The following is a 23729-nucleotide window of genomic DNA, read 5'->3' as shown; positions in this document are numbered from 1 at the left end:
GGACGCCTCGGCTGGCCCCCCTGGCGCTGGGGGGGGGGGCGGACAAGAAGCCCCCGCCCCCACCAGGCGAGGGATCCCCCCCGTGCGGCTCGGCCCGGCGTCCTGGCGAGGGGGGAGGAGGCAGGGGAGGAGGCTGCAGCGCGGCGGGGGGAGGAGAGGGGAGGGGTGCGATGGGGAAGGGGGGGCGGCTGCACTCCGGAGCGGTGCCTGGCCGGAGCCGGTGCCGGGGGGGAGGGAGCGATGGGCGCGTGTGTGCGCCTAGGTGCCGAGGCGGAGCGGGCGATGGCCTCCCAGTAGCACCCGCCGCCCCCGGCGCAGCGCGGAGCGGAGACCGCGCCGGCCGCGCCGCCCGAGCCCCGGGAGAGCCCGGAGAGCGGCGGCGGCGGCGCCCCGCCCGTCCCGTCGCCGCTGCCCTTCCCTGGGGTCGCGCAGCGCCCGGCGCCGCCTCGAGCGGCCCGCCCGCCGCGCCGCGCCGAGGAGCGAGAGGCTGGAGTCGATCTGATGCCGGGGTGTGCGCTCCCCCCCCAGCCCAGCCCAAACACACACACACACAATAACAATACACACCAGCCACGGTGGGGGCACTGACATGGGCACCCGGAGCAAGAAGGAGCCGGAGAGATGAGCCAACTCTGAGGACACTTGTGATTTTTTTCCCTCCCCCCCCCTCTCTTTTTTGTGGGTGGAAAACACAATTCGCACCCCCCCCCTTTTCCTTTTGCGGCAACTTGGTCTGGAGCCTCGTTAATTTCACTTGGCTATGGTAGGTTCCCCGTCAGTTTCCTTTTCTCTTATACTTTCCCCCCTCCCCTCTTTGGTGGATGGATCAAACAGCAAAAGTTTGCGTGTGGGGGGTATGTTGGGGGGGGGCTGGGTTACCCCCAGATGGCACAGCGGATGCGTGGAGGGCTGGGAGGGCAGAGGTGGTGAGATGTGTCCTGCATGGGTCTGTGTTTGGGGGGGGGGCGCGGAATGGGGGCGGGGGGGGGGGGGCTGCCCAGCGATGGTGCAGGCTGGGGACGCAGCTGGAATGGATGCAGAAGTGACCAGGAGCTGCCTGCGAGGCAGTGTCGTGCTGTGCCGTCGGGCGGGGGGGGGAGGCAGGGGGAAGGGAGATGGTTATTGCTGGGGAAGTTTCTTTGCCACTCCTCCCCGCCCCCTCCCCCGAGGTGCTGGGGAAGAGGCTGGGGGGGGGTGGCTGGGGGGAGGGCACGGCGGGGTGGGGGGGGGGTGCTCTCCGCAGCCCAGGGCTGCTCAGCGGGCGCCGAGCTGGATGTAGCGGAAAATGGCCGCTCCGAAAGGGGCGGAGAGGACTGCAAGCCGCACCGACTTGAACTTGGCAGTGACGCCCAGCAGAGGCGCGATCAAGCCCCGGCTGCGCAGCCGGCGCTGCTGCCCTTCCCCCCGCTGTGTTTTCATGCCCACCTGCCTGAGCTGGCCCGGCTCGGCCCGGCAGGGCCCGCGGGGGAACGGATCGCGCCCCCCCCCCCCCCCCCCCGTGCAATGCACACCCGTCTCTCCCCCGCCCCCAGCCTGCATGCCAGCTGCGGGAGTAGCAGCTCCTCTAACCAGCTGGTAGCCCGGGCCTGGCAGCGCCAGCAAAGTTCAGGGCTCGGGAGGGAGACAGGCCCCGTACCCCCCGGGATCCAGCCCCCCTTGCTGATCAGGGCTCCCAAACGTGGTGTTTCGAAGCGGAGACACGTTGCAGCCTTCACCTGCCGCCACAGCACCAAAGAAACTAAAAGCGAATTTCAGTTCTCTTTCCAAAAATAGCCTCGAGGTTTGGGGGCTGTTTTATTTCTTCAGTATAGAAGAGATTTGTGTTTAAAAAAACCCAACACCCTGTTCTCCGAGCAAATCTGCTTTCGGGGCCTCTCTGTTGTGCCCTGATCGTTGCTGAGAAATAAACACTCCCCAAATAGGGGCTTTCGAAAAATGTTATAAAGACAGATTTGTTCCACTCCGACACCAAAGTTTTCTTTTTTAATGCAACCTTTTGACGGGGGCAGGGGGAGAAAATCTCAGAGCGGCTCTGCGCCCGCGATAAAAGGGAATGGCCTGGAATAAACACAGGTTTCTTCTAACGATGCTTCCAAAAACTTGGCCCAAAACGAAAATCCCTTTGACCTTAGAAGCAAAAGAGAAGGTGGTTTGTCCAGGCACAGAGGGGAAAGCCGTCGGGATGGCGTATGCAGAGCGGGCTGCCTGCCGCAGTGGGTAGGTGTTTAACACAGAACATCTTACCCTAGGCCTCCTCTTCGATCGCTCCTATCAGCTCTAGGCCTTGAATCCCTTCCAAACGGCGCTGCCGAGGGAGAAGTGAGGGAACCCTCGCCCGCCTCCTCGCTCCCCGCAGCGCTTAGCAGCTTCGGGACTCTCCTGCTTACAAACTTCGCAGGATCGAGTGCATTTGGGAATCTCTAACGAACCCTTCCCGCCTGCAATACGTTGCAAGACGCAGAAAATCAAACGCGCGGAATGCTTCCTTCTGCAGAAAATACGGGGGGGGGGGTGATTTCTGGATTTGTTTTTTGCAGAGCAAAGCACTGTGGAATTTGGAAAAGCAAAAGTGTAAGGGTAAAAATGAGGGTTTATAATTGGCCCTATAGATGCTATGGATTAATTAGGTGGATAAGCTACTAGGAAAATAGGGTGGAAAGCCATGTGAATATATTTTGTCCTATAATTATACGTAGATGCTGCTACATTTGGTCTTATATCGAGAGACCTCTGTAGCTGTAAAGCCATCAGTATTTAATACCACACACAGAATAGACACATGCACACAATTCGAATCCAAACGAGTTCTTTAGGCAAAACCCTTCGTTTTAATATTCGCCTCCAAATCCTGTAAAATTTCCTACCCAGAGAGGACTTTTCCCGTGTTCTTTTTTTTGTTTAAGGTCACGGCTCAGACCAACGCAATTGAAAAAGAAGTAGAGGGATAGTCAATAAAAAATCGCAAACCTCGAGAGTCTGACATTTAGCCATGGCAGAGAAGGGCTCAGGTCTCACTTTCAGAATTATGAAGCAGGGATTCCCTTTGTTTTTTTCGATACGTGTCCTCTCTCTCTCTCTCTCTCTCTCTCTCTCTCTAATTAGTTTTATTAAAGCCTCGAGAAATGTTTGGTTGTTTTCGCCGCTTTGTGCAGCGAGAATTTGTGGTTTGGAGTTTGCTGCTGTGCTGGGTTTGGTGTTTTCTTTTTGTGCTGTTTGTTTTGAGGAAGGAGGCGAAACGATGTTACTAATTTTGAACTGATCAACTCCCCCCCCCCCCCCCCCCCCCCCCGGCGTTGCAAACTCTGAGCTGCTGCTGGACTAAAGGAATCTATGAACCTGACAGAGGTGTCCTCTAATGTTCACCTGTCGCTTAACGTTACAATGGCCCCCTCGAAAACCGAACGACCCAGGGAGAAGTTAACTCGTCTGACTGCAGCAAAAAGAGAAAACGAAGTAAATAAACTAAAGCGCCCAGCTTGCAGAGTGAGCGGGGTTTGATGTGCGAATGCCAGGCTCGCAGTGTGGGACCGGGGGGGGCCGGGCAGAAAGTCGGGGTCCTGGGGGGGCTAGTAACAGCGCTAGTAGAGTCACGGTTTGCTACTGATTTGTTAATAACGTTTCCACGGGCCGCTTCGGCCTGTTGCGCTGGGGACCGAGGCAAAAGATCCGGATTTTGCTCCCAGAGCAGCTTCTTTGCCAAGGGCGCCCGTGGTGGGCTCGGGCGGCCGCTTGCGTGGTCGGGGTCGCTTCTGGCCTTGTCGGTTTCCCCCGGCAGCGGCTGCGGGCTGGGGAGAAGGCGAGTGAGGTGCAGGGGCTGGTAGTCGCTCCTGGGCGGTTGTTGTTGTTTTGTCTACATGCCCTGAGTCCAGATGTCAACAGAAGATTCCCCCCGACATAATACCGGGGGGGGGGGGGCCACAAAAACTCGGACGATGCCCTTCCGCCAGCTCTTTTCCCAGGGGCACTAACCCCCCCCCCTCCGGAGCAGCAACCCCGGGGGGGGCTTCCTGTGTGTGTGTGTGTCGGCCTGGGGGCCGTTCGCGCGTGCCGGTCTCTATCTCCCCGCTGCAGCGCGGACAATGCGTTGGCAGCAAGGGGCGAAACTTGCGGGGAAAGCGGGCGGTGTGAGTGTAACAGACCCAGGCCCCTACCCCATGGCGCAGTGAGTTCCCCAGAGCCTCCCTCCACGGGGGCTTGAATCCTCAGCGCCTCCTTTGGCGCTTGCCCAGCAGGCGAATGTGAACCGGCGGCTTTGATCCTACCGGCTCCGTCCAAACGCTCCGCCAGCCCTGGCATCTCCCCGCCGCCGTGTGCCCCCCGCCCCCCGGAACCGAGGCGCCCCCCCCCCACATCTCGCTGCGCTGCCCCCCCGCCCCCCAGCTCCGTGCACAACCAACCCCCAGGGCAGCCCTGCCCTGCAGCGGCGCAGCCAGCTCGGCCGAAAGGGGGATCCTGCATCTTTAAATGGGATGTAATATTTTGGGATGGGCTTTTTCATAACGTCACTTCATTCCTCGCTCCCTTTTTTTTTTTCATTTTCTCATTCTTTCTTTCCTCTCTCTTGTGCCCGTGTCTCAAATGGAGCGAATTTCTCTGTAACTTCCCCGACCGCTCCCGCTCCGTCCCCATCACTTTTGTTTGGGGGGGGGGATCTTGTGTGGGGGGGCTGGAGATCTACCCCCCTCCCCCCCGTGAAGATGATTATTTTTTCTCTTAAATTTCGGGTTGATTTTTTTTCCTGTTAAAGTTGGATCTTTCGCGCTCTCTTTATTTTGGGTCCCCCCCCAACACCCCCCCCCCCCCCCGCCTGCGATCCGTCTCCAGAGAAGAGAGAGATTCCGGAGAAGGAGAGGGGGGGAACCTGCTTCAGCCTTCGAAATGACTCAGTAACTTTTGCGCCTTGGGTCTCTCTTCTGCAATTAGTCAGTTTCCCAGATCAGCTCGGGATGTATTCGTCTCCTCTGTGCTTAACTCAGGTAACAGCCCCCCCGTTTCTCCCCCCCCCCCCCGCCCCAAATCCCCTCTGGCTGCTGCCCTTCAAGCCCCTGCTCCCCTGCTGGCTGTCTTTTATTAGTAACTGGGATGCGGACGGAGGGAGATTTGCTTCCTCTGCTGAGATCGGGGGCTTTTCGGTGGAGTAATTTCTCTGCCACCATTAGTGCAAAATAGTTTTACAGTTAAAGAAAAAAGGGCGGGATTTCTGGCGTGTGTGTAAGGAGCTGGGCTCGCTGCAGAAGGGATGAAGCTCGGTTCTTGCCGGTTGTTTTCATTAGGGTGGTGGTTGTTTTTTCTGTCTAGTGATTCTCCCCCCCCCCCCGCCCCGCTTCACTTTCACTGGGGCTGTGTTGTTCGCAGGGTTGCGGGTGTGGGGGTTTTTTTTTTTGTAATGCGGAGGGAGGTGGATGGGTGCAGGGAGACTGCAAGGTTGGGGGGGCATTTAGGAAGAGAGGGGGAAATGGGGGGGGCATTTCGTGTGTAATTAAAAAGAGCGACTGGCAGCTCGCAGCCGGCTCGCCTCGGGGCACTCCTGCCTTCCTGGGCATTTAGAGGGGAAATCATCGGTATAGAACTAATTGCTTTCAGCCCCCCCCCCCCGCCCCCCCCAGTAATACACGTGAAACTTTCCTCTGCACAGAACGGCACATGTCCCCAGGGCTGGGCTTGCGGGGAAGCGCCTTTCTGGCATGAGGGGGGCAGTTTTTCTTCGAAATGATCTAACTTTGTAAGAAGTTGGAATCACATGGGCTCTTTTTTGTCTGTGTGTGTGTGTGTGTGGACTCTCTAGGAGCAACTCTCTGTGTGTGTGTGTGTATTTTAGGGGATAATCTGTTGCACTGTGGCTGGTGTGTATTGTAGAGGTGGTCACAAATATTCACGGCCTGTGTTGTGTGTGATATTTTGAGGGATCATATTTTCTTACTGTATATTGTGTTTGTGTTATTAAAATATTGATTATGTATGTGTTGCTTTAAATGATAACCTATTCATTGTGGGTGGTTGTGTTACTTTAGGTGATAAAATAAATAGTCTCTGGGTGTTGTGTATTTTATGTGCCTGTTATTTTAAAGGGGGTGGCAAGGATCACTACCTGTGTTGTGCGTTGTGTTACTCTGGTTCATAAAATATTCCCACTCTGTGTGCTGTTTTAGGGGATCCCTGGGACTATTGTGTGGGTTTGTGTTACATTGGGTTATAACATATTGACTACGAGTATCACTTTAGATCACCGCACGTTGGCCCTGTGTTGTGTGTGTGCTAGTTTGTAAAACACAGGCTGCAAGATGGTATGCGGGTGTTCTTTTAGGTTCTGTTCACAGTTGGTGTTGTGTGTGTTATTTGACAGGAGAGAATATTCCCTGGTTGTGTTGTGTGTTACTGTTGTGGGCTCTGTTTGCATAGTTTCTTTTTGTGGCTAAAATATTCACTTTAAAGTTTCTTTGCATGTTCCACCAAAACTCGGCAGAGGCAGGGCCATGTTAGAGGGGGAGGCTGGATCGCTTGCTCTGTCCATATTGATTCTTGATATTTATTTAATTATTGAGCAGCCAGCCTTCCCTTTGCATCTGAGTAACCCTTTCCCTGCTCCAGCTAAATGAATCTCTCCTCCCTCTGCTCTTTAGTGATTGCAAAGGTCTATTCTAGGACTGGGGGCTACACTCAAAAGAAGGGAGGAGAAAGGGCAGGGACCAAAGGCTTGGTCTGCTCCGGGGTCCCAGCCCCTCAGCTCCCCAGCTGCCCCCCAGAAGGAGTGTGATGTCAGTGGGGCAGGAGAATAGCAAGACACCCCACTCGCCTCTCCTTCAGTCTGCCAGTCAGTCCCTCTGGGGCTGGACTTACCTATGGCTTTAACCTGATTCTTGCTTCCCCTTCCTGCAACCCCCACATCAGGGTCACATGCTGCCCCCTCCACTGGGTGTGGGTAGGGGCCCACAGATCTGCACCCAAGGGGAGATGGACAAGCAATGGGGACAGGAGGCTTCGCTGACCACCCAGGAGGCAGTGCCCAGGATTAGGCTAACCTCCCCTGACTTAACCCCCTGAGCCAGGCTTGCCAGGTGTCATGCATGTTGCAGCCGTGTTACACCTGCCTGTGTCTCATGGAGAAAGGGGGAGAGACGCCCCTGGGTTTTGGTCTCACCTGTTTTACTGGTGTTAGTATTTCTGGGCAGTTCACAACCCGTGTGCCGGAGACAGGCCTCAGGTTCCTGCCCCAGGAGCCAGGCGACGGTCGTTCTCCCCACATTTTGCAAATAAGGTAACTGAGTTTGCACAAGGCCACGTCTGGAAATAGAACCCAAGGGTCTCAGATGCCAAACCTGCATCTCAGCGACTCAGCCATGCTGTCTTTGGGAGGGAAGGTGCCAAATCTGTGTGCTTGACTTTGCTGACTGCAATCATTGCTCTAACCACTAGCCCATGCTATGCTCACCGCTCCAGGAAGGGAACCCAGGAAGCCTGATACCCCACCAAAGCCACTAACTGTGTAGCCTGCTGGCAAAATGTGTGTCCTGTCCCTCTCTAGAGCTGCCGTGGGACAGGCCTGTGGCTGGAAACAGAAGGGCCTAGATTCAAAGACGGCTATAGAGCCAAGACGATGTGTGATCATGTCGTTAAACACACATGCGAGAGGCTGCAGAATTAAGGCTGCATGAGTGACATTAACTGTGGTGTTTCCTCAGTTCTGACTTTGTAACCTTAAAGATCTTTAACCCAGCTCTTTCCTTCTCTCCTTCCTTCCTATCCCCATGCACACGCCTTGCTCCCTATACAGCTCCTCCTAGGTTAGCAGTTGCTGGGGACCAGATGTCTTGGGGGGCTGGTAGTGGGCCTGCCGCCTGTCAGTCACCACTGTGAAACTAGCCCAGTGCACCAAGCATAACAATTGTGCCCATCGAGTGGGTCTCTCCTGCTTTGGCATGGGACTGAGACAAGCCAGGAGCAGAAGCTCCCACTCATGTCCAGCAGGGAGCCTTGCTTGGCTCGGGGAGCTGCCAGAATTGGCCAGACCCCCACCTGCCCCCTGCCCTCCCGGCATTGTGGACCCGCCCCAGGTTTGGCTTTCCCGGGCTCCCTGCAGACAGTGCCCTCTGCCCTTGCTCGTGGGCCAGCAGAGTCCGGGGGGGAGGGGGGGAGGGACGGACGAGCAACAGCTCTAGGATCATTCCTTCCCTGCCAGAGCTCGTCCCAGGCTGGTGTTGCTGTTTAAAGAGTCTCAGAGCCTCCGAGATCAACCCAGCAGCACTAAAATAGCCCTGGCAAGGCACCTCCACCGAGTGCAGTGCTGGCCAGGGCTCTGCAATGCTGGGCTTGATTCCGATCCAGAAGCACGATGACGCGATTGCACACTGTCCAGCTGTCTCTCCCTGACTAGGGGCTTCCCTCCACCGAAACCCAGATTCACTGCTATCCCCTCGCAGGGAGGGAAGGGACAGCAGCGTGAGCTAGTGGTTAGCGCACTGCGCTCTCGGCTCTGCCACTGGCTCCTGGGGTGTGACCTCGGGCAAAACACTTCTCCCCCCTCTGTGCCTTGGTTTATCCATCTATAAAATGGGGACAGTGATAGTCATCTACCTCCACGGAGGGTGTGTGGGGGGGGGGAGCTCTGAGGCTAAATTAATAACTGCAAAGTGCTTTGAGATCCTCAGCTGGAAGGTGCTTTAGATGAGCAATTTATTATGAGTGCAATTAATTACTATTAATGCCAGGAGCCCCTAGTGTGTGCAATAAGCTCGGCCTACAGAAGCAAGAAAGCATGTGACCTGCCAATTAATAATTATTTCTTATTTCTGGTTGAGTCCATCCACCCCCTGGTTTGCAGACAAGGTAGGACTGCCCCAGCCAGGGGTAACTCTGGATAATACTTACTCCTGCCATGAGTTCAGGGGACTGGATGACCTCTCGAGGTCCCTTCCAGTTCTATGATTCTGTGAACTCTTATCTTGAGTTCCTAAAGCTACTTCTGAGGAGCAAATATTTCCCCTTTGAAATCCGTCAGAAGCACTAAATCACGGTTCCCCCCGCCCCCCCAAAAAGAAAAATGCTCCTGGGGAAGATTCCTATAGTTCAAGGCCAGAGGGGACCACTGTGATCATCTAGTTTGACTCCTTCACAGCACAGGCCAGAGAATCCCCCCGGGGTTCCTGCGTCGAGCCCGCAGCAGCTTCAGCTCCCACCTCTGGCCCTTGTTGCAGTCAGCGACCAGTGCCTGGTGAGTGTGAAGCACCTGCCACGCTGGAGTAAATGACCACACACAGGGCAGGAGAATTGGGCCTCTGGCGTTCGCTCCCTCGTTGTTATTCCCAGTTCTTGGCCTGGGACAGGCTTTTTCTCTGGGCTTACCCCAGCATCAGGGAATCCCATATCAGCTGCGCTTTCCTCTTCTGCTGATGGGTTTGGTCACGTCTCCCGGATGCTCGTCTCAGGTCTTGGTCCGACGTTTGGTGCTGCAGAGCTGAGCAGGCGCTTGCAGGGTTTCAGAGATGAGCAGTGCAAACCGTGAAGGGTCCACAAGGGCTGAGTGAAGTTCAGGGCCAGAATCTGCATTCAGGTGTAAGTCTGGAGGTGCCTGGATCCCGGGTTCTGGGTGCATCCACCTCTGCTTCTGGGGAAGATCCAGGGAACTAACTGTGTGCAAACGCTGACCAGGAGAGCCCTGTATGGGTATTTAAAACTCCCAGAGGAGAGGGGTGTTGCCCAGCGTCACCCAAGGGGTAGGAGCTGAGGGAGGAAGTAGATGGTCAAGAGGAAACGCAGCACCTGTGTGGGGGGCCGTGCGGCTTTGGGCAAGGTGTGTGTGGACGTGTGGAAAGGTGAAATCGGGCTTTCCCATGTGTCATTGCTACAGGTCTCTGATACAGACCTTGGCCCTGGAACCACATGATCTTGTAGGCTCACTTGATAAGCCCCCACCTGCTGAGCCCCTGGCACTTGAAATTCCTCCCCCTTGGCTAGGTCTTTATCTGCGTGGGGGAGGGACGGGAGATGTGCTTGGCGGTTGTGCTATTTTGTCCTCATTCCACAGCCCATGTGGGGGCCTCTGTGAAGGGGGTCGGATGCCCAGCTCCACTCCCACTGCGGCTCTGCCGGTTTACTCCCGCTGGGCCCATTCATACCTTCAGGCCAGTGACACCTGATTTACCCTGGCGTCAGGCAGAGGAGAACCAGGTCCCCCGGGTGTGGGTATCAGTGAAGAAAATAGTCCTTCCTAAGAGGGAGTGCCTTGAAAAACTCGCTTCAAATGAACCTCAGTTGAATTGTGCTGGAAAATGACTTGGCAGGGCTGGTGGCTCCGAGCCCAGGTCTGAGCCTGCTGGTTGGCTGGGCTCCAGGGCCCTGCGGGGCTGGGCCTCAGGTGCTCAAAAAGGGGAGCCCTGGTGCCTCTTTGCAAGGGGAGGTCAGAGGAGATGAGACAGCCGCTCGAGCAGTGAACTCCAGCAGTGATCTCAGATCATGTGCTGAAACATGAGGGGTAACTAGCTAGGAACTCGTGGGTTGTGGGGGGGGTGGGGTAGTTGCAACATACTTTCGATTCTCCCATTTGCTGCGCATTGTTTGGGAAAAACAATGGGCCCCTTCTTAAAATGTAACCTTCGTGATTCTCTCTCTCGCCTATGTCACATTCTCCCACTGTCTGTGCCCACCCTCCACCGCGCAGGACACAGCCGTCCGGGGGCTCGGCCATGTCTCTCAGCCGTGCCCGTATGCTCTGCAGTGGCTTAGCAGAGGATTTGGCTCCTTCTGCCTGCTCTAATTTTAAAAGCTGGGTCGGTAAAAATAGATCCCCTTTTTAGTGCAATTTATGAACCCGGATATGAACCCAGAGCCGCAGGGAGCTCAGATCTGGAGCTGGGGAGACGTGGGGTGCAGGGATGGGTCGGATCAGTAACATGAAGCTGGCAGGGTCTTGCTTTTGTCAGTGTATGGATGTATATGTGTGTGTCTGTGCATCTGAGCTAGCTTCCTCTCTCAGCTCCCCCAGGGAAATTCTATTGACTTCCGGGGAGTCGGGTCAGAACGGGGCCCTCTGGGATACATCGCAGGTTGTTTAGTTACCCCGTTTGGACACTGTTTGTTTAAAACCAATGGCCAGATGTGATTCTGATTTACAAACTGTGTCAGTTTTGATGGGCTCACACCGTATAACTAAGAGCCAACCTGGGCTCAAAACATTAAATTATTAACCCTCATCTGGGTTACCAAAATACCCTTAAATAATTAATGTTAGGCATCTAATTTTCTTTTCTTCCTTTCTGCGGTTGGTTTATTTGCAGCATTTTGCTCAGCCTGGCAATGAAAACAGACTCCTCGCTAGTCAGTCTCGGATTCTCATGTGCTGGCAATGTTTGGGTTGCTAAGCTGCAAAAAGCGGGTAGGGAGATCACATTAAAATAAAAAAAACTGCTTCCAATGACATTTGGGGGGAAATCAAGAGAGAATTTCTGTTAATCGGAGATTTTAATAAACAAAATCTCAGTGTTGGGCCTGAATTTCCTGACAGTGTCTCTTTAAGAGCGCGGGGACCTGATAAACATGGTCTGTGGCTTTATTTTAGGACATGTTGGTTAGAGGAGCATTCTGGGAGCTGTAGTTCGAGTGGCCTCAGTGAAATCACTTCCTGGTGTTGATCACTTTTACTCTTCCCAGGGGCTCTGGCAGTTCGGTTAGTGTTGGTCCCAAGCAGTAGAAGCAGGATCCGGATTACGACTGTTGTGAGGTTATAGCTGGGTTCTGAAGTCACCCTTATGCTGATTCAAAATGCTTGGAAATGCAGAGGTGAAAGAGAAACTGGCCATGTGCATCTGTTCTTTTGTGTCTTTGTGATGGCTAAAGAGGGCCTGAACGTTGTTTTATGTTGTTTCTTTTCCATGAGAAACTCAGGTCCCGTCTATGTGGAATAGTCTGTGGTGCCTGGAGCATGAATGAAAGTCGGGTTGTTGAGAGAGGGAGAGATTTGTAGGTGCACGGCTGTAACTACACAGGTGAATATTAAATCCGGATCCCCTCCCCCGCAGTGTGGACACAGTTATACTGGTGTAAAAGTGCTCATACAAGTAGAGCTAGACCCGGGTAGGAAGGGCAATGAGCTCTGCTGGGCTAAGACACCTTTACACCATCCGCCTGCCCCCACACCAGGGCTCGTGCCGATGGAATAGTACCGGCGTGGCTCTACCGGGACTAGTGCCGTGTGCAGAGCAGGCCAAAGTCAGGCGGTTTAATGCCGAGTTAACCCAGGCTCTGAACCTGGTGTTGCCCCTACCCCACTCCTGTCCGCAAACGAACCCTCTCACCCCGTTGGAGGTGGGGGGGGGGGTGTTTGAGCCTTGGGCTGAGCCTCCCAGCTGGAGGGTGGGTCAGAGTTCAGGCCCTGTCCTGACTCAGGCCGGGAACCCGCTTTGCAACATGACTGTGGCCAAACCGCTCTGTGCTGCTAGTCCTCCAGCGCCTGCCCACAGTCCCCCGCTGTGCCCAGTAGGACAGACGGGTTCTCCCACCTTAGCTGGGAAGGAATCACCGAGCAGCTCCACTCACGGCAGCTAGGAGCCCCTGGGACGTGCTCGCAGGATACGTCCTAGCAACACGCGGGGGAAGCACAGTGCCAGTGAGGAGAACAGGAGGACTTGTGGCACCTTAGAGACTAACAGATTTATTAGAGCATAAGCTTTCGTGGGCTACAGCTCCCTTCATCGGATGTATCTGGCTGTGCCAGTGAGGGAGCAGCCGCTTGGGTAGGGCTTTCAGCGGGGCTGCTCGCCCCCAGGCAAGGCGAAGCCCAGGCTCGGACCCAGGCGCTGAGCACGCCGGGTGCTCTGCAGTGAGATGGAGCCTTTGGCTTTGGTTTGGTTTGATCCACACCCAGTGAACTGCAGTGCTGGAGAGAGCCTTTGCTACAGACTGAGCACCCCGGGCGGAGAGGGTACAATACACATCCTCGGAGATCCCTAACAAGGCCTCCACGTTCCCGCGATACCGGACATTTCGGCGCTTCCCACCCCTGCCCGCCTGACCCGCCCACAGCAGCATGCCCTAGTGTGCACGGTGCGTGTGAGGTCACGCTGGTGGAGCCGAAGCAGCCCCCTCTTCCAAAGGGCGTCCCCTGTCCAATACCGGACAGAACCACGTCTGGTTATGGCCCGGTACCGGAGAGGGGACAAAGCAGCCCAAAAGAGAGACCGTCTGGCGTAAAACCGGACAAGTGGCCGTCCTACCTCCAGGGACAATCAGAGCGGACATGCCTGATACTTATCCAGTAAAGGCAAGCTAGGCTCTCTTTAGCAATCCCTTTACAAAAGGAGGTGGGTCCCTGTACTATTTACAGAGACCAGCCTAATTCTTCTCCAGGGAGAGAGTTCGAGTCCACCTCCTCTCCTGTTCCTGGTGCCCTGATCTCCGTTCTGGTGGGCTGTGATGCACCTAGAACGGCCCAGTGGTTTTATTTCATTGCAAACCCTGGCAGCTGGGGATTAGTTTGTGCCCAATAAGTAACCCCCTGAACATTGCCAATCTGGTGCTGTAAAAGGGAATTGAAGATGGGTATGTTATTATTCATTGTATTCTAGCACTGCAGTGACCCCAAACACTATGCCCTTTACACACACGTAGTGAGAACATCCCTATTCCTAAGCGCTCACAGTCTAAACAGACAAGGCCCACAAAGGGAAACTGAGGCATAGAAACTTACCTAAGTTCACAAAGCAGGTCAGTGGCTGAATCCATCACAGCACCCCCTTCTCCTGGCTCCTCAGTCTAGTGCCCTAACCCCAAGACCACGATGACTTGAGCTCATGTGACTTTATTCAAAACTTTGGGTGACTTTTGGCCCCAGTTCTGAATGAAGCGGCTGGCCCTGCCGATCACATCTAATTGGTGCATCTCATATGTTGGCGCGGTTTCTGTACAGACCATGGGGGTGAAAGGCAGCCAGGTGCAGAGTCAGTGCCAGGGCTATGCAGGGCTCAAGCCCCGTTCTGAGGTCTCAGTTGGGACCTCAGCAGTTCACAGTCCTTACCCCGGAATGCTGCCTAGTGGGGACCTTCACCCAGTCAGAACAACAGGCCAAAACAAAACTCCCTCTCCAAACTGTGGGCAAATTTTGACCTGGGACTGAACTTTGTGGCTCAGGTTCTCTCTTTAATTATAAGGAGACCATCAGAGTCAGGCCCTCTATTTTTGACCCCAACAGGTTTTGAAAGCACACGCCCACCCCATGCGTATTATAAGCCTGTAATTTTTCAGCTGGCAGATCTGGCCTGGCAAACAAACCACTGGGACTTTCCTTTCTGGGTTTGTGTTGTCACCAGGGATACAGCCGACTCCCTTGGAGTTGTGGGTAGCTTATTCTCTTTGTAGCGCCAGAGTAAATCACTTCAGTTTATTCTGGTGCTCTCAGCTCTCTCCCGCGTCACGTGGGCTGGGAATCTTTCCGTCTCACTCACGGCCAATGGATTAATTTGTCCCTGTTCATTTCCCTCCCCATTACCCAGAAGCGCCGTGATTCTGTCTGTGCGATAGGGTGTGGCCGCCCCGCATGGCAGCCAGCCGTCCGGATGGCTCAGCCTGGCACTGGGTTCTCCCTCTTCCCACACCAAATCTGAGCGGTGGGAGGCTGCAGCAGCTCTGCCTTTCGCTGCATCATCCTTCCAGAGGGGCATGGGGGGGCAGCATTTCAACCATCCCTGACACGTCAGGAGCTGGGTTTTCCGGACCCTGCCCCCCCCCGCTTCACTATCACCCAGCCTATTGGTTCTCTCTCCCCCCATACAACGCAAACAGTCCTTGTTTGGCCCAAATCTCTGAGGACACTCCATTTTCCTTCCTCTGGTTTGCAGCGTCTCCTCCTCTCCTCCAGTGCAACCCGGGCACCGGCGAGCGAGCCTCCGAACCCCCTGCGATGATGGCTGCACAGTCACACGGGGACAGGAGCCGAAAGCAGCAGGGGTCAGTTGGGGGCCGGGACGGGCAAAGGAAATACTTCCAAGCCCAGCGTAATTCCCCCCCCCCCCCAGTGCACCTCTTCCTGGGCGATGCTGGAGTTTAAGCCAAGCCGGAGTGTGGGTAATTCCCCACGAGCATGGCTGCACGGCCACGCGTGTTAGGGTGAGCAGCGAAACCCTTGTGGGGACAGTTCCCCTGCTGATCCTGCTCTCGCTTTATTCGCACGCGGGCTGAGCCAGACTCTCGGGTCTCCTGCCGTCAGCCCGACTCCCACAGCCAGGGCCACCAGCTCCCAGGCTACGAGCATGTGTCTGTCGGCAGATCCATCACTCGCCCCATCACCAGCCCTAACACTCCCGGCCTGGGTGCAAAAGGGGCCTGCAGCTTGTCTGGGTAAAATCGCCACCAGTAGGTACTGGGCGTTAGTTACACCGAGGGAACTAATGCAGGAGCGGGGCTGGGGGGTTATTGTATGAGACTTTCTGAGCCTGCTCTGCTGCTCTGAATTCTCCACCTTTGCGCCTCTCTCTTGGCCTGAGATTTTCTCATGCTTGGGGGGGTTCCTAGGTTGGGGAATCCCAGTGTTTAAGGCCAGAAGGAACCACCAGATCAGATGCTCTCCTCTGTCTCAGCAGCCTGCTGGGATCCACTCAGAGATGCAGCCGCTAGCTTGTGGCTTGGATGGAGCCGGAGGTGCTCAGCGCCTCTCTGGACCAGGCTGTTGGTGGCACTCAAGCCTCCCAGCACCAGTTAAGGCGTTGGCTTTGATCTCTACAAGTCCTGTAAGGCTGGTGGGTGGGGCAGCAGGCTGGATCCAGGCACTAGCAGAAATCACCCCTGTAGAGAGACTCCGGATTTATGCCAACGCAGCTGAGATCAGCGCCTGCCCCCTGCCGTGCCCTGATAACCCCGTCGCCCGGGATGCTCCCTAGAGCTGCGTGTTTGCGGGTGGAGGGCAGGAAGCCACCCTCAACTCTGGAGTTCCCTTCCCTTGTTGTGCTGACCTCCAGTCTCCCTGCCTGGCTGATCATTGTCCCCAGGCCTCTGCCAGGAGGGGTCGTGCAGGGAAGGTCCCGTTGGCTTTGTTTTCTTTTCTGGGCCCCGGGGCGGGGAGCTTGGGGGTGCGGGGGACTCTGTGCAGCTGTTTGGTTTGATGGCTTTGGACACCCTGAAACACAGAGAGAGGGACTGGGATTCTGGCAGCTGCCAACCCGGGAGCCGGGCAGTGCTGGTGTCTGCGTGCACCCCTCATGCTGAGATGGGCCAGTGCATGTTACACCGGGGAACAGGGGTCACCTCGAAATTCCTTCGTAGGACTTTGGAACAACTAAGGAAGACCCTGGTTTCCTGACGGGCCACCTTTGTGCTGAGCCCGGTTCCGGCTCGCCCAGGATGTGGGCCAGGAGGGTGTCAGTGCGAGGATGAGTGAGAGCCATGCAGCCCCCTTCCTCCATCCTCGCACTGCACCTTCCTCACACCAAATCAACTCCCTGCATCCTGGGCCAGCCGGAACCAGCACAAAGGACGGGGTGGCCTGTCAGGAAACCAGAGTCTTCCTTAGTTGTTCCAAAGTCCTAGGAAGGAATTTCAAGGCGATCCCTGCTCCCCCCGTGTGACACAGATTGGGCCCATATTTGTGGCATGGAAAATACTGCACCAAGGATTGATTTATTGATCAGCTATTGCTCTAAAAGTGCATTAACCCATGGCTTCCCCGTCTCCTGCCAGTACCCATCTGCAGTTAGCACGAAGGCCAAAATATCCGCTCTATGCTCGGCGGGGGGGGGGGGTCAGCAGCCCCTTCCATCACTTCTCGAGACCCCACGCAGTGAGGCCAGGCATAGGTAGCATTGTCTGGAGCCCAGAGCGAAACACCGGCTCAGCCTGCGTCCACCAGGGCCACTTACAAAGCTTTTTAAACCTCAGGAAGCTGCTGAAATTTGGGGGATTTGGGAACAGATGTTAAGTGCCTGGCTTGGGGCTAGTCGGTCCAAAGGATTCATTCAAAAAGGGGCTTGGGGGCAAAAAGTGGCTTTTTTGTCCAAGTGCAAATGCGAGGTGTCTGAACTTGATCGTAGGGGGGGGTGTTAAAAGAAAGTCAAACAAGCAAAACATTTTTTTATTCCACGACTGAAACCCAAAAATAGTGACAGGTTTCAGAGTAGCAGCCGTGTTAGTCTTAAATACTGGGCACCCAAAAATGGTTTGGAGGCAATTCCCCGCTTTAGTGGCTGAAAAGCCGGGAGGGAGAATCCATTTTTGACAGACGCCCGAAAACCATTTCCTGGCCAGCTCAGCCGGGGACCCTGCCCGCTTCCATCCTGTTCTCTTAAACGGTGCAAACCAGGCACGCCTGGCCACTGAGAGGCTGCTGATATTGTGGTACAGAGTCTGTGGCTAATTTTGGAGGGGGGGCCCCTACTAGGGTGACCAGATGTCCCGATTCAATAGGGACAGTCCCGATTTTTGGGTCTTTTTCTTATATAGGCTCCTATTCCCCCCCTCCCCCCCGTCCTGATTTTTCACACTTGCTGTCTGGTCACCCTACCCCTCCCTGCTGCCCCACACCTCTTCCGTCTTTGCAGCAGCCGTGCCCCTGCGGCCTGGGAGGGCGACTTTGGTGGCTTGCCAGCTTTTCCTCTGTAGCCTCCAATCATGGCGTTTGCTGCAAAGCACTGGGCTGAAACTCCAGATAAATCAGGGGACGGATGAGGTTTATCACCAGCATTGCTTGGCCGGAGTTGGGACTTTCATGCCATTCTCCGCCCCCCCCCACAAATTCCCGCCCCCCCCCCCCCCCCCGGGATTAAGGAAAGTGAGACTGTGGAGAGAACTGTAACGTGAACCTCTCTGAGCAGGGCTGTAAAATCTCCTCTAGTAACCTGTCCGCCTCGGCTCGAGCGCGCCATGGGGTGCATACAAATGAAGCAGCGCTGCTGAAAAGTGCAGAGTAAAGGGTTTTTTGATGGAAGTGGCCGTGCATGCGAGATGGGTGTTGGAGAAAGTGTATGTGTTGGTGTGCCGGGGGGCCTGCACGAGCATGTACATGTGTGCAAGACGGCATGCTGGGGTGCGCGAGACTGGGTGCGTGTGTGTTTGTCCGAGGGGGGGAGGCAGAGGAGCGTGGGAATATGCCGGTGGCAATGAGTGTGTGTGCAAGTTAGTGCAAGGTATGGGACGAGCCAACCGGCCGTGCACAGGAAGGGCCGTGTGAGTGTGCGAGATGGCTTGGTGATGAATGGAGGGGGCTGGCTGTAGGCCGCCTGCCCCAAATTCTCAGAGCCACCAGCCTTCGGGGGTCTCTGCTGCTGCCCAGGTGTGGCTTGGTCTAGGCCCAAAGGGTTCTCAGGGCAGAATTGCTTTGATTGGCCCCTGCCTGCGAGGAGTAGTGAGGCTCAGTCCTGGCTGGTGGGCCAGAGGTTGGTTTGTTCTTCTCAGGGCCGGAATAGAGCCCCGGGGCAGCCCAGGAGAGGGAGCTGCGCACCACAGGCTGGGGTGTTCTGACAATCCCAGGGATGCGAGTCTTTGCTGATATCATTGCCCCAGACAGATGGCAAATCCCCACCCTCCAGTCGCATCCGGGAAGCTAGAGAGAGCTGTGCCTTGCCCTGTGTGATGATCAAAGGGGCCGGGAGTCACTGAACCGAGCATGTCTGAGCACAGCCGCTGGCTCCAGGCCCACCCCACCTTCCCGCTCCCCTCTCCAGAGAGTTTATTAAACAAATCTCTTTAATTGCACCCGGAGAAGAGATTGTAGGGAAAGCAAGGGAAATTCCCCTGCTCTCCACTCTGCCTTTCCTAGCTCTCAGGGATCAGCCACTTCCCAGACTGGGCGTGCATTTTCTCCTCCTTGCCATCTCTTTTTCCTCTGGCTTCTTACTGCAGCAGCCCTGAGTGCAGACCCTGTTGTGCTCTGAGCTGGACGTGCAAACAGCGAGAGACAGTCCCTGCCCCAAGGAGCTTCCCCTCTGCCCAGAAAAGGCGAAGGATGCGAGGGGACATGACTTGCAGAGCATTGCACGGCAGGACAGTGGCAGAGCCGGGATTAACATCCAGGACTCCTGAGTCCCCGCTGGGTACCCTACCCAGTACACCACGCTGCCTCACCGCTGGCCAGTTGTGGGACGATGAGGTCTGTACCTTGGGCCTCAGTGCTGAGGCCTTTGTGTTGCTTTGCACTTAGATAAATGACTGGGCTTAGCCTGTGGGGCCCCTCCCACCCCCAGCGTCCATCTTCGCGCAGGCTTTCCCGCAGCACTTTGGCAAGGAGGGCGGTTTCACCCCTCCGGTTCACTCCTGAATGCCGCATGAGGAACTGGCTGGTGCAGGGTGTGCAGTTCTGCCCCCTACTGGAGAGAATCAGCATTGCTTAGCTCTGGGGCATAGTCCCTGGGTGCCTGACCGCTCGTGGAGAATCTTCTTTAGCTGTGGGGGTAGGGAGCGGATCACGCATTTTGGAGCAGGAGGAGCTGAGCTCTGGGACTGCGGCCACCGCAGTATAAAGCACAGGGTGACAAGCATGCAGCCGTTGATTGCTTACAGTGTCCTGTCCCGCAGCCTAGAGTCCTGGTTGCCTGCTGCCCTGCCTGGCTGCTTTTCGTCCACAGTGTGTCCGTCTGTCCTCATCTAGTGCTGGCGCTCTTCTTGCCAGGTCCCCTTTGACTGGCCTTTCAAAGGTGCCGCTGGAAACCCTTTGAAATAGAAGCCAGTTTGTGGAGCCCCCTGGTAAAGGGAATACAAGCCCCGGGTGCGAGGCGGTTTAATCCGTTCGCCTGGCCTGGCCTCTAACGACTGCCGCGCCTAGTCAAGGAAGCTGATCGCCGGCTTAGGCTCTGGTGCGGGTCATTGGTAGCGACAGCTGCCAGCACTGGAAATGCGCCGTGGCTAAGACGACATTCGAGCTGTCTGCAGAGCAGGCCCAATGAGGCTCACACAGGTTGCATCTGGAGATGGATGTAGAGGGGGAAGGCCTAGTTCTGACCCCACCATCTTGGAACCAGTCCTTCTGGGACAGATCCTGAGCCCTGCTCCAGCCGACCAGCACTGGACTAGTTGGTTCCTGTGGGCCTGACCCCGCACATGGTACTAGCCAGTGCTAATGGCCTGTGTGTGTTTACGGTGGAGGGGAGGGTGCCCAGTTACAAATAGCTGTGTGGACATTGCAGCTTGGGCCTGAAGCCTGGGGAGGGGGCATCTGTCGGCCTGAGCTCTGAGACTCCATGCTCGCTGTGCAGATGCACCCTTGTTAGCCCCCAGCTATTGAGCCTGGCTCTCTAGCTTATGCTGCCCTTAGCTCGGGAGCCCCCCAGTTCTGGCCCAACACGGTGGTCATCTCACGCAGCGCTCCAAATCTGGCCCCGATTTAAGTCAGAGGAGAATTAGCCAGGCCCCACTGGGTGCCTTCTAAGACGTGCATTATGCCAGCAGTAAGAAGGGGCACTCACTGTGCCATTGCCCTGGGGAGAGTTGCTGGTGCCAGCTGGAGTCTGTGCCTGGTTGTGAGGCTGGCAAGGGAGTTGGGGCGGAGGCGCTCGGGAATCGCCCGTTTGACATACATATCTGCCTACGGGTGACTGCAGCGAAGGGCTATCATTGCTCAGGGCAGGCCGCTCTGGTTCAGTTCCATCCCGCCCCAGCCGGGTGCCGCGCCAGCTGAAGATGGTGTCAGTTTCACTTTTGTTTCTAGCTAGTTGCGAGTCAGTTTCTCTTCTTCCTGGCTGCAGTGTTCCCCCGGAAAACCTTGGCTGTGGGGCTGTTACTTGTCAGAAGGATCTGTGGTGGTCCAAATTCTGGAGGACCCAGTGCATAGGACTCGCAGGGCTTAAGCAGGACCTAGGCCTTGTGGAATTTAAAGGGTATATAAACCCCACACTGGGCCCTTTGCCCACAGTTGAATTCCACATTTAGTTCCTGGGAGGCAATCCGGCAAACCCTGCCTGGCAGATGTTGGGCTTGCTCCCATTGGAGTGACCAGCTCTGCGCCTGGCTCCATGTACTGTATCCGGCTCTTCATGCTTAGCCGAGTCAACGGCCCAGGAAAATATGAATGCATGGGAGTCCTGCCTGGGTGAAGAGTCTAGTGACCTGCTTCTCCCTAGGCTCTGGGAGTCACTTCGGGTCAAATTTCCAAAAGCTCCTAATGTGACTTCGGAGCTGAACTACCATTTTCAAAAGCGATTTAGGCACATAAAGGACAGATTGCCAAAGGGGTTTAGGTGCCCAAAGACACTGATCATGCTTAGTTGGATTCATAAAACCCCCTAAGCAGGTTAGGCCCCTAACCTTGATTTTCAATGGCAATTAGGCGCCTAACTCACTTAACAACTTTTATAAACTCACCTGGTGCATGAATCCCTTGGAAAATCTGGCCCCGAGTCTCACAGAAAGTCAGTGGCTCCTAAGTCCTTTTAGGCACTTTTGAAAATGTTGCTTAAGTGGCCGCGGGCCCTTTAAGGACTTTCTGGAACAGAATGCCGCTGTGTTTTTTAAGAGGCCTTGTTGATGAGGGTTCTAAAATGGGATCTTAATGGGACTGTGTGGGAAACCTGGAAACATTTTCTCCTCCCTGTAAATGAGTCCAGATGCATTAGCAGAGACTGCAGCGCATCCTGCGGTAACGCCAGAGGAAGCAGGGATGTGTTTGAATTTCTCCTCTGATTGTAGCAGTAAAGCCGTACAGAGCTGGGCCACGTCCTCTAGCCCCCCGCCCTCCCCCGCACCTCCGTTCTCCCCTGAGCCAGGCTCTGCCCAGTGCCAGGGCTGGTGAGGACACCGGGGCTTTAAGCCTCTCCCCCTTTATTCTGGCTCCCGCTGGAAGTTAGAGCAGCCTTGGAACTAATTCACGCTCAACCCTAGCTGCCTCTGTGTGCCAGTTTCGAAGATGAGAAGAGCAGAAGCTCTGCAGAGCTTTGCCGGGCCTTGGGCAGGCTGCTCTCTGTGCTGGCGGGGGGTGGCCTGGGGTCACTGTTCCTTGTGCTGAGGGAATTCCTCCCCAGAGCAGAGCGGGTCCCTTTCCTTCGCGCCAGGTCAGTGTGGAAGGCGGGACCTGGCCCTGGAACGCTCTTTAGGTTTGTAGGGTAATCAAAACATAGCAAACCCTCTGGGCAGTGCTGGGGAAAGGTGCTGACCCCTGAGGCCTGGGGATGGAAATGGGGCCCATTCAGAGCAGAATGCCCCCTCTGCCCCCTGCTCTGCCCCGGACGGGCCCCCCAGCGTGAGCATGTCTTGCTCAGGTCTCTGCACCGAGCCCGCTGGATGCGATGGCTGGGCTCGAAGTGGAAGCCAGACTGCGGTCACCAACGTGGCTGGTGGAGGTCAGCACGCAGCATGTCCTGTCGCTGCTGACCAGTGACCTGGCGGCGAGAGGCTCTGTAGCCCATTCCCCACCTGCCGAGCCAGCCGCTCCCTGCCCATGGACACATCAGCCGCTGCGGCACTGCCCACTCCACCCCCAAATCCTCCTGTTTGCACCAAAGCAGGGACATGCCCCAGAGAGCTAGCATTCGGCACGCACAGGCAGGGAGGAGGTGGGAGAGGAAAGGACTTGCCCATTGTCACCCCAGCAGAGCAGGGAACAGAGCCCCCCTCGGGGCCCCACTCAAAAGCCATTCAGCTTGGGGAAAGGGGGTTCCCCCACCTCTCCCATCCCCCATATTCAACCAAGAACATACCATTTTCTAACCCCCTGCCCCGCCCCCCCACTCACTTACACTCCCTCACTTACTCGCTAACACACAGACACGCAGACTTGCTTACTCTCACTCGTTAACACACACACGCTCACTCATTCACACTCGCTCATTCACACTCACTCACACATTCGCACTTGCTCGCTCGCTCACACACACACACTCATTTGCTCACCCTCACTCTCTCACTCCCACACACTCGCTCACACGCACTCACATTCACTCACACACTCGCAGCTGATGGCGAGGGCTGTCTCAGGCCTGCCATCCTCCCACCTCCCTGCCTTGTGCCAGGCTGGGCTGACGTTGCAGGGGGTGTGCCGGTAGGTACAAGTCCCTATCTTATCAGTGACCTAGAGAGAGTTTTGATAAGGGCCATGCAGCATGGGACCTGCTGATAACACCCCAGTGCGACACTTCCCATGTCATGGACCTGTTATCTCCAGGCTTTCTACAGTCGCCCTTCTGTCCTGGGCTGAGCTCTTCTGCAGCCACCTGATTCCCCCTTCCTGCCAGAGGGGCCTGGTGCAGCCGGGACCCCCCTGCCCCGCCACAGGTGCATACACAGCCCAAAGAGCAGCTGGCGGCCTGGGGATTTCAGGGTCATTGGCTGGACCAAAGCATCCCTCGATGCTGGCGCTATCACTGGGGCTGGTTCCAGCACAGCTCAGAGTAGTGTAGATGGGACCCATCCACCAGCTGATACCCTGGACGGGGCAAGGCACCTTTTGAAAAGTGGCCTCTAGCGATGAGTGCCTGAGCTGCCAGCGGCCTGTCCACTCCCCTAACTGGTGACCACTTCTGACCATTCTGACTCACGGTTTTTGCCATGGCCCTTGGGCAGGTCACGCCCCCCCCCCCGCCCCCGGGCCTGTCTTTCCCCTCCCACCCTGTGTCTGCCTTGTCTGAAAGCTCTTTGGGGCGGCCCGCTCAGGACGTGTCTGTCCAGCAGCCGGCACACCAGGGCCCCGCTCTGTTTGCATCTCCAGACTTTGCTAGCGCACAAGCGAAGGAGAGTGGCTACGTCCCGACTGCGCGGCTTCCTTTCCCAACGCCCGCCCCAGGAGTCCTGACCTGAGTACAGCCAGAGCCGGTCCTGGGCCAAGGGCT

At 56.1% G+C, this 23729-nt stretch overlaps 1 protein-coding gene across 20 annotated transcripts in view; it reads left to right on the top strand.

Annotated features, from left to right (window-relative positions):
• The first annotated feature begins 366 nt into the window (after positions 1-366).
• Positions 367-23729, top strand: part of NFIC (nuclear factor I C) — a 361746-nt gene continuing 338383 nt past the window's right edge. For 3 of the 20 annotated variants that reach the window (XM_037885964.2, XM_037885966.1, XM_037885965.1), the window contains exon 1: positions 18864-19063. In XM_037885964.2, the coding sequence (XP_037741892.1) occupies positions 18920-19063 (144 nt within the window). In that variant the 5' untranslated portion in view covers positions 18864-18919. Of the gene's footprint in view, positions 764-3201; positions 3454-4021; positions 4977-18821; positions 19064-23729 lie in introns of those variants that run through there. The other 17 variants (XM_043535786.1, XM_043535789.1, XM_043535784.1 and 14 more) reach the window with 15 other exon arrangements.

Source organism: Chelonia mydas, chromosome 25 (genome assembly GCF_015237465.2).
Source record: "Chelonia mydas isolate rCheMyd1 chromosome 25, rCheMyd1.pri.v2, whole genome shotgun sequence".
Classification (NCBI taxonomy): Eukaryota; Metazoa; Chordata; order Testudines; family Cheloniidae; genus Chelonia; species Chelonia mydas.
This window is presented reverse-complemented; position numbering and strand designations above follow the sequence as displayed.